At 48.9% G+C, this 10,295-nt stretch overlaps 1 protein-coding gene across 1 annotated transcript; it reads right to left on the reverse strand.

Moving 5' to 3' along the window:
- Positions 1–2,132: 2,132 nt before the first annotated feature.
- Positions 2,133–2,892, reverse strand: MIF (macrophage migration inhibitory factor (glycosylation-inhibiting factor)). Its single transcript, XM_006874934.1, has 3 exons — positions 2,785–2,892; positions 2,331–2,503; positions 2,133–2,199 (listed from the first exon to the last, which is right to left on the reverse strand). Exons 1-3 carry the CDS (start codon positions 2,890–2,892, stop codon positions 2,133–2,135), a joined length of 348 nt encoding a protein of 115 aa, XP_006874996.1.
- Positions 2,893–10,295: the final 7,403 nt, after the last annotated feature.

The following is a 10,295-nucleotide window of genomic DNA, read 5'->3' on the forward strand; positions in this document are numbered from 1 at the left end:
TGCAAAGTCACTTTGAACCACAAGGTCAGTGTTTCAAGCTCACCAGCTGCTCCTCAGAAACCCTATACAGGGTCGCTGAGTTGGCACTGACTCAATGACACTTAACAAGTGACAGAGCAAAACTGTGGAGTTTTCTAGGCTGTAAACTTTACAGAGTAGACCCATACACCTTTCTTCCCTAGAGCTACTGGGTGGGTCCAAACGACCAACCTCTCGGTTAGCAACCAAGTGCCCAACTGTTGCACCAGAGTTCAGCTTTAGCTCACAGAAAGCGGGCCCCTAACAGCGTGAGGCCTTGTTAGGTTAGGTATCTGTGAAATTAAAGATTTGGGCTAGAGGTCAAGTAGCCCAGCTTCTTGGTGATGGCACACAGGCAGGCTCTGGGGAGGAATAAGAGCAAAGGGTACTGTGACAAGATAGAGGTGGGGAACTAGACAGCAGCCTGAAAGGTGGGCTGGCAGGGGTCACAGGGACAGCTTGTTGTGAAGTGCTGTCGAGCCCTCGGTTCTGACCCAGAGACTCTGTATAGTTTCCAAGGAGAAGCTAGTGAGCTTGAACCGCTGACTTTGCAATCTGGCGCATTAACTCACAGCGCCACACAGGTATAGCAGAGGGGTTATTATAATGGTGGGGAGGTGGGGTTTGTGTGGTGAGGGGACCAAAGGAGCCTGTAACTATGGTTCTCCTTCCTTCCCACTGTCCCCACTCCCTTTGAGTGAGGGGACAGGAAAGGCTCCCCTAGGCCAGGGCCCCAAGGAGCACATGACCTCATGTGGCTATGATGAGAGGTGGACTTGGACCCATGTAGAAATTGCCAATAGAGACTGGGCCTAGAGCTTAATTGTTCTGGAGCTGCCCATAGGGAAGATGGGGCTTGTTCTGGGCCCACCCAAAACCCTTGAGTGATGAGGTGGGGCAGGGACAGGCCCCCAACCTCACCATCAATGCCTCTTGTCAGAAACAGGCTGGCTGCTCCAACCAGCACCCTTTCTCCAGAGCCTGTCCCCGCCCCACCCCCTAAGTGCAAGCATCTCAATTCATGCCTAGACAGAGGTGAGGAGTGGCGAAGTGTTAACAGCTGACCTAAAAGCAGCAGGGGTTCACTAAGGCAGGGCACATCTGGATGAAGTACATTCTGTGAGGAGCACCCCCTAGGCAGACTGCTTCTCTCACAGGGACACCAAGGGCCAAACCAGCTATTCCCTGTTAGAGCCATGTGCCAGGGCTCTGGGGCCTGATGAGCATGCAGGCTCACACTGCAGCACTCCAACAATGGGCCTGGCTAAGCGCTTGTCAGCTCAAGGCCTACAAGTCTACCAGTGTCATACAACTGTAATTATGCTGGGCCTGGAAACTGACTATGCCCTCAGAGAGCCAACATCTTCACTGTGCTAGGGGGCGGACCCAACCCTTGAGGGCCTTTCAGAGCTGTGTTCACCTCTCCCAGCCAATCCACCTGACAGTAAAAAAACCACAAAACCCCCAACCTACTGCCATGGAGTCAGTCGATTCCAACTCATAGCGACCATGAGACTGTAAATCATTATAGGAGCAGGCAGTCCCGCCTTTCTCCCAGGGAGTGACTGCTGGGTTAGAACATAGGACCTTAAAGTTAGCAGCCTAACACCTAACTCACCTGGAAACAGTCCCAAAGTTCCAGCAGGTTCAAAGCGTTTGTCCAGAGAAAATAAGCATGAAGTTCCCAAAGATCCAGGGGTAGCTGCCCCCTCCCACCCCTGCCCTCTAGCTAGTGCAACCCCACAGTACCTCATGTGTTTGCCCTGTGGTGGGAGCCCATTTAACTCAGTCCAGCCTGAAGGCCCAAGATTTGAGTACCATTCCTGAGTCTGTGGCCACCCTCCCATCACCCTACTCCCAACATCAGGGAATTGAAAAGGGCTGCCGCTTCTGCTGGGGTTCTTGGTGGGGAAGGTTGGGCACAAGGGCTACGAGAAGAAAGATTTGAGAGTCAGACCCTGATCCCCACTAGTACCTAGGAGAGTTCTACCCTCTAGGGCTCCACAAAATGAGGCAATTGGGTATTTGAACCATTTATTTCTCAGGACCAAGAGGTGGGCTAGCTGGGAATGGAGAGGGCAGGGTCAGTCAGCAGCAGCAGGTAGGTGCGGTCCTCAAGCGAAGGTGGAACTGTTCCAGCCAACATTGGCCGCGTTCATGTCATAGTAATTGATGTAGATCCTAAGGAGTGGAAGTTAGGTTCAGCGCTGAGCTCTGAGGGTCCCCCTGGGCCCTCCTGGAACCCCACTCGCCCTTGCCCTCCGGTTCCCCAGGCGTCTCCCGTACCTCCCAGTCCCCCCAGCCCCCCATACCTGTCGGGGCTGATGCGCAGGCGCTCGGCCAGCAAGCCACACAGAAGCTTGCTGTAGGTGCGGTTCTGCGCGCCGCCGATTTTGCCGATGCTGTGCAAGCTGCAGAGTGCGCACGGCTCGCTTGATCCCCCGAAGGCCATGAGCTGGTCCGGGACCACGTGCACCGCGATGTACTGCGGGGGGTGGGATGGGAAGTCAACTTCGGGCCGTTGTGAGCCTCAGTGGTAGTGCACCCAGAGCCCGCGGCCCCCACCCTCATTGAAGGGGCACCTCCCCCACCCCATGCTCCCTGCCCGCGGCCCCCCGGAACCTCATCTCGTGCCCGCGGGCACCGCCACTATGCACCCTGCCTGCGATCCCCAGAGCCCCATCCTGTGTCCGACATTCCCACCGGAGCAACCCCACCAGGAACTCTGCGCCCGCCGCCCCCCGGGACGCCCGTAGCCCGGCTAACCTGCGCTGGCTTGCCAGTGGCCTGCGCCAGCTGCTGAGTGAGCTCGGAGAGGAGCCCGTCCGGTACAGAGGCGCGAGGAACGTTGGTGTTCACTACGAACATCGGCATGATGGCGGAAGACTGACGGGTGGACCAGACTAGCGGACAGACTCACGCGGCGGTAGCGTCTGGAACCTGAGCTACGTGACCGCCGCCTGATCCCGCCCCCGTAAACTTGTGGCCCCACCTCCCGTGACGTTACTCCGGCCGGAGGTTCCACCCCCACGAGCTCGCCGCACCGCCTCCCGTGGCGCTACAGAGACGGAAATCACACCCCAAGGGCCTGTGATCCCGCCTTTCGTGACGTCGCCCGGAGGATTCGACCCTAATTGCGTTAAGGCGGCTCTCCGAGGGAGGCCAGGACACGCCTACCCCCTCCGGTCTGTGCTAGTCAATTCACCCTAGTCTCCTGGGGAGACAGACTCTTCATGCTTCCACCACTCGCAGAGGGAGCCTGGTGGATGCGGGTGCACGTGAAAAGACGTGGAATAAATCCCGGGTGACTGAACGGATGGACGGGTGAATGGACAAAAGACACAGGACTAGGAGGCAGTGTCTACATTAAGGCTCTGGCCATGCACAGAGCACCATGAGCCTGCCCACCATGCCACCACTGCGCAAAGGGACCTGTGTGAACACAGATCCACCTTCACTCATGACCTGTTTTGACCCTCCACATCCAAGGCTCTTGATGACTCACTGTATAAGAAATTATTAACACACACACCAGGAGCTGAGGATGCGAGATTCTAACATACAACATTTCCAAAGAGGTCAGCCATGAAGAGTTGGGTCTCCACCCTTGGGCTAAAGTTAAAATTTAAAGGTGCACTAGAAACTTTGTTAGATAAAACTTGTTGTTGTGAAGTGCCGTCGAGTCGGTTCCGACCCATAGCGACCCTGTATAGGGTTTTCGAGGACCAGCTGGTGAGCTTGAACCGCCGACCTTGCAATTCAAACGGCTTTGCAGTCTGGCGCATTATAACCCACAGCACCACACAAGTACTCCAGATAAAACTTACGAGCCGTAATTAAAAGAACTTTCTTTGTTTCTCTCAAAGAGCAAAAGATCCCTCTCATTAGGAATGGAATCTGCAAACAGGACTGTTAACGTTTACAAAACAGATCTAAATTTCTCTGACCTCCATTGCCCCCTTCTCAGAACTCTCAGCCCCAGTGTAGGACTTTTCTTCCAAACCCATCACGGTTCTCCACCTTCAACCCCTTGTGTAGCTCTTACTTCCCTCCAATTCCCAACCCCTTCCCCTCCCCCCACTTGATTTGGTTCCCCTGTAACTCTAGTTTACCTTCCGGGCCTTCCTTTGTCTTGACCATTTTGTGCCCTCCCACCCCTTTCCCTCAACCACCAAAGAACATTTCTTTTTTTAAAAGAATTGTTTCTTTTTGTGTGAAAACCTTTTCTTGACTTTTTATTACCACCGCCACTTTTGTCTAAGTGAGCAAGTCATCACTTTTACCTGGACTGCTCCTCCAGGTCAGATGATCCCTGGTGACGCCTTGGGTTAGCCCCTGGGCTGTTTACCTAAAAGTTGGACTCCACCAGCCGCTCTGCAGGAGGTTGGACGCTCCCATAAAAAATTGACAGCCTAGCAAATTCTACTGGGCAGTTCTACTCTATTCTACTAGGTCCCTATGAGCGGGAGTTAAAGGAAGTCCTGGTGTGGCGCTTTGGGATAAAGCACTGGAAAGCAAGGTTGGTTTGAACCACAAGGTCTGCGGCTCCTTGGAAACTCTATATACGGGGTCACTATGAGTCGGAACCGACTCAATGGCATTTAGCAACGTCAGTGGTTTTATTGGGGGTGGGGGTGGGTTTCTCCACGTGGACGCAGATACGGTCACGTGATTTGCTTTGCCAATAACAAGTGAGCGGACGATTGGGAGCTACTACTGGCAGCGAGTTCAAGATCCAGGCTTGATTGGCTCCGTTCTCTGTGATGGCTAAAGGTGGGTGATAGGATCCTCGCCCGCCCAACCACAGCGCCCATGCCATGGTGAGACACTGCGATTTTCATGGTGTCCCTCCAGCATGAAGAAGGCCCTCCCTGACCAGGACACCCCTGTGCGATTTGTCATTCATTCTGATCCTCACTCAGACGATTTCCAACAAGCCCCTCAGTCCTGCACTGCCCTCCTTATTGCATGTCTCCAGAACGCTGCCAAGCTCCAGGCTCTTTTCTTCTTCTGACTCACCCATCCTGACTCCTCCACCCAGCCCCTGGCACTCAGGGTGGATACTGTCATGGCCCTTCCCACTGCTGTGTCCTGAAATTTTAAGCCAACTCAGTGCTTCCAACATTCAGAGCTCTGCTACTGGGCCTCAGCCTGCACAGTGGGCCCTGCCCTCTGCCCAGTTCCAGGCCATCTCCCCACCCCCCAATACACACTAAAGCCAACACTATTTGCTCTGCTTTGGTAGTTCCCTTGGGAACTCGTACCACTGTCCTTTAGGTGCCAGCTTTATAAGAACAACAAAGTTACACAGCTAACGGCTTGATTCTACCCTGAGGCCCCAATTGAGGCAGCTACTACAGTTCCTCAGTCTCTCTCACTCTTCCCATTGGAGTTATCCTTTGTGGGTTCCTGCTCCTGGTTACCTTGTGTGACATGCTCAGACCAGCTTGGGCTGCTGTGCCCGCTGCTGGGAGGACCTGTTGGGGGAGCTGGGCCAGGGCCAGCCTTCCAACATTAGCTGGAGCCTCCCAAGGGTGACCATTTGAGGAATGGAGAGCCTTTGGGGTACAGAAAGTTGTTTGTGGGACCAACATTGAGATTGGCTCCCTCTTGCCAGGCCCTGCGCAGAGGGGCAGGTGACAAGGGGCAGGACAAAGGTCTTCAAGTCAGTGTCAGTTTGAACACACAGGCAGGGCCTTTGAAGAAAGAGTCCTTTCAGTTGAGGGTGGTGGCACTTGTAGGAGGCCCTGCTGGGCTTGGCAGCAGTGTGGTCAGTGGGGATACTACTTTGAGAGAAGCTGGACGGTAGAAACTCATAACCTCCAGGCCCCCGGAGACTGCTCTTCAGTGAGCACTGGAGGGAGGGGGAGGTCATCAAGCATATCTGGGTGACTAGGTGTTGGGAAGGCCATTGGGGACATAGGCAGAAAGCTCAAAGGCCATAGATCAGGGACACAGAAGCAGACCTGTCGTCTGGACCCGTAACTGTGGCAGCAGCTGCTACTCACTGTGTGAGGCAGCCCAGCTTTTCTGACAGCAAGGCTGTGTTCTACCCAGGGAATGTCAGAACCGTGACAAAGAGAGGGATTCCAGGGCCATTCACGGGCAGTCTCCTGCAGCAACCCCTTTTCTGCCCACTGCTGCATCACTGGACCCCTTTATTGACCTGACAGAGAAACCAGAGTTGAGCCTGTACCCCCCTGTACCCTTCCCATGGGCCCAATGACTGCTCCTTTTTCAGAGGGCCTTCCTGGAGTCCTTTGGCGTTTCCAAAAGTCATATCAGTTGAAAGAGAAGAAGCAATGATATTAGTTGTCTATCGCTTTGTAGCCCTTGGAAACCCTACACAGGGTCGCTATGAGTCAGAACCAACTCAACAAATCACTATGAAAAAAATTACTCCACCCCAGGAAGCCATTTCTTTATTTCTTTATCTTTTAATTATATATATATATATAGAACACAACATTCGTTAATTCAACATTGTCATAAATATTCAGTTTAGTGATGTCAAGTATAGTGGTGGTGGTGGTATTGGACCGTTTCATAGCAACCCTATATAGGATTTTCAAGGCTGTAAATCTTTACAAGAGCAGAAAGCTCTATCTTTCTCCCGTGGAGCAGTTAGTGTCTTTGAACTGTTGGCCTTGCAGTTAGCAGCCCAACTCATAACCCAATATGCTACCAGAGCTCTTTGTCAATTACAATGTGGTGGTTGTTAGGTGCCACCCAATGGGTTCTGACTCATAGCAACCTTAGGCAAATAGAACAAACACTGTTGGTATTGCACAATCCTCACAATCATTGTTACACAAGAGCCCATTGCTGCTGCCACAGTATCAATTCATCTTGTTGGAGTCTTCCTCTTTTTCACTGACCCTCCACTTTACCAAACATAATGTCGTCCTCCAGAGGCTGGTTCCTCCTGGACTTTCTAAGTGTGAGAGACGAAGTCTCGCCATCCTTGCTTCTAAAGAGTATTCTGGCTGTGCTTCTTCCAACACAGATTTGTTTGTTCTTCTGGCAGTACATGGCACTTTCAATATTCCTCTCGATCACCATAACTCAAATGCATTAATTCTTCTACAGTCTTCCTTACTGACTGTCCAACTTTCACTTGCATATGAAGCTGGATTTGGGTCAGGTGCACCTTAGTTCGCAAACTGATATCTTTGCCGCAGATTTGCCTAATGCAACATGTTGTTTGATTTATTGACGTCTGCTTCTGTAAGTGTAGACTATTGATCCAAGCAAAATGAAGTCTTTGATAACTTCAATCTTTTCTCCATTTATCATGATGTTATTTATTGGTCCACTGGTGAGGATTTTTGTTTTTTGTTTTTTTACATTAGGTGTACTGAAGGCTGTGGTCTTTGATCATCATCAGTATTTTAAATCCTCTTTGCTGTCAGCAACCAAGGTTGTATCATCTGCCTGTCGCAGATTGTTATGAGTCTTCCTCCAATCCTGATGCCACATTTTTCTTCATATAATCCAGTTTCTTGGATTATATGCTAAGCATACCCATCGAATAAGTATGGTAAAAGAATATAACCCTGGCCACATCTTTCCTGATTTTAAATCATTCAGTGTCCCCTTGTTCTGTTCGAACAACTGCCTCTTGATCTATGTACCGTTTCCTCATGAGTGTTTCGGAATACTCATGCTTTTTTAAAAAATGTTTTGTTGTGAATTATGTGATAGTTTACATGGGAGAACATTAGTTTTACATTCATCCTATCATATGTTGTTTCATTGACAGGGTTGCAATACCCTCCATGCATCATCAACCAACCCTGCAAGTTTGTCCCCTGGTCATCAACACACACCCCCTCTCCCTCTCTGGATCTAAAGTCCCCAGCTGCTCCATCTGTCCACGTCATCGTCTTTGCCTCCATCTCTGACATCACTGCTTCTCTGGGTAGAGTCCCACTCTCCGCTCTTCTCCCTTGATGGTCCCAGGGACCTCTGCTCCTAGACTGCAAAGTTAATCACTCCCCTCCTTGCTACAAAATGTCTACCTTTACATTCCCAACCCTCACAATCAGTCCTGATAATTATTATTCACCATTGTATCACAAGAGACCCCGCCTAGACAGGTGGATACTACTCAGTGGAGATTCTACCTTCCTCCACGCCCTCTGGATCTAGGCTCCCTCTTGAAAGCTTGTAAACCAGTCACGTCTTGCCTTTGAACCCCCCCCCCCCCCCATTTTAGGTAGCCAATGTCCAAGTTGCCCATCCCTGTCTACTCTGTGTGTGGAGGGGGTGGGAATGATCCATGCTGTAAAGATTTGTTCCCTCTTTTGAGCTACTGCATCCATAGGTGTAGGTCAAGTTCATCAAATTGTATCAGATTACTCTTTTTTTCCCGGAATACTCATGCTTTGCAGGGTTGTCTATAGCTTGTCTTGATTCACACAGTTGAAAGCCTTTGCATAGTAATAAAGCAGAAATACATATCTTTCAGCTCTTTGCACATTTCATTATAGTACTTTGTCTTGCAGAATTGTCCTTTGAAATTTCTGTTCAGCTCTTTTACTTCCTCATTTCTGCCATTTTGCTTTAGCATCTCTATACTGGAGAAAAAGTTTGAAAGTCTCTTCTGACATCCATTTTGGTATTTTCCTTCTTTCTTGTTTTTTTAGTGACCTTTTGCTTTCTTCCAGTATTATGGGTTCTTAATATCATCCCACAACTTTCTGGTCTTGGGTCGTTAGTGTTTAATGTATCAAATCTGTTCTTGATCTCTGAATTTAGGTTCTGGTGTGGCACTGTAGGTAAATGCGCTGGACTGCAAAGCCAGTTTGAACCACAAGGTCAGTGATTCAAGTTCACCAGCTGCTCCTTGAAAACCCTGTTAAGAGTCTCGATGGGTTGGAAATGACTCAACAGCACTTAACATCAACAATGTTCAAGGTCAAATTTTGGCTCTTCTGGACTTTTATTTTCTTAGGCATCAGCCTGAACTTGCACATGAGCAATCGATGGTCTATTCCACCATCTACCCCTCGCCTTGTTTTGGCTGATGATGTGGAGCTTTTCTATTGTCTCTTCCCACAGATGTAGTCATTTTGATTTCTGTGTATTCCTTCTGGTGAGATCCACGTATATAGTTGTCTTTTATGTTATTTAAAACACGTATTTGCAATGTAAAAGTCTTGCAAAATTCTATCATGGGATCTCCAGCATCGTTTCTGTCAACAAGGCCATATTTTCCAACTATTGATCCTTTCTCTTTGTTTCCAACCTTTGCATTCCAATCACCGGTAATTATCAATACATCTTATTGCATATTTGATATTTCAGATTGAAGAAGTTTGTAGAATTTCATTATCACGGCCTCTACTGATGCATAAATTTGAATAATGGTGGTATTAACTGATCTTATTTGCATGTTTATGGATATTATTCTATTACAGATAGCATTCTACTTCAAGATAGATCTTGCAATCTTGTTTTTTAATGATGAATGCAACACCATTCCTCTTCAATTTCTCATTCCCAGCATAGTAAACCACTTGATTGTCACATTCAAAATGACCAGTACCAGTGCATTTCAGCTCAGCAATGCTTAGGATATTGATCTTTATGCATTTCATTTTTGACAACTTCCAATTTTCATAGATCCATACATAGTACATTCCATGTTCTGATTACTAAAGGATGCTTGCAGCTGTTTTCTCATTTTGAGTCGTGCCCATCAGCAATGAAGGTCCCAAAAGCTTTACTCCATTTGTGTCATCATGATCAACTCTACTTTAAGAAGACAGCTCTTCCCCAGTTATATTTTGAGTGCCTTCCAACCTGAGGGGTTGATCTTCAGGTGCTGTATCTGATAATATTCTGGTGCTATTCATACTATTTTTAGTATTCAGTATTCTGATACTGACAGTGTTCTACTATTATTCATAAGGTTTTCGTTAGCTAAGCATTCAGAAGTAGTCTGTCTGCCTCTCCTTCCTAGTCTGCCTTAGTCTTGAAACGCAGCTAAAACCTGGCCACCATGAGTGACCCTGCTTTATATTAAGTGCCAGTGGCATAGCTTCCAGCATCACAGCATCATGCAGGCCACCACAGTATGACAAACTGACAGATGAGTGGTAGATAAAATCAGTAGGTCTGATTTCTGTATGTCCAACAGTCCTTCCTTAAGTTTATTGCAAGAGGAAGCTAGGTGGCATCTCCCACAACCTGGGACTAAGTTCCCTTAGCTAGATCACCCATTTCACTAGGTACATTTTCTACTTTCCATGTTATTGCCGATGACCGTGTTG

Source organism: Chrysochloris asiatica, unplaced genomic scaffold (assembly GCF_000296735.1).
Source record: "Chrysochloris asiatica unplaced genomic scaffold, ChrAsi1.0 scaffold00306, whole genome shotgun sequence".
NCBI lineage: Eukaryota > Metazoa > Chordata > Mammalia > Afrosoricida > Chrysochloridae > Chrysochloris > Chrysochloris asiatica.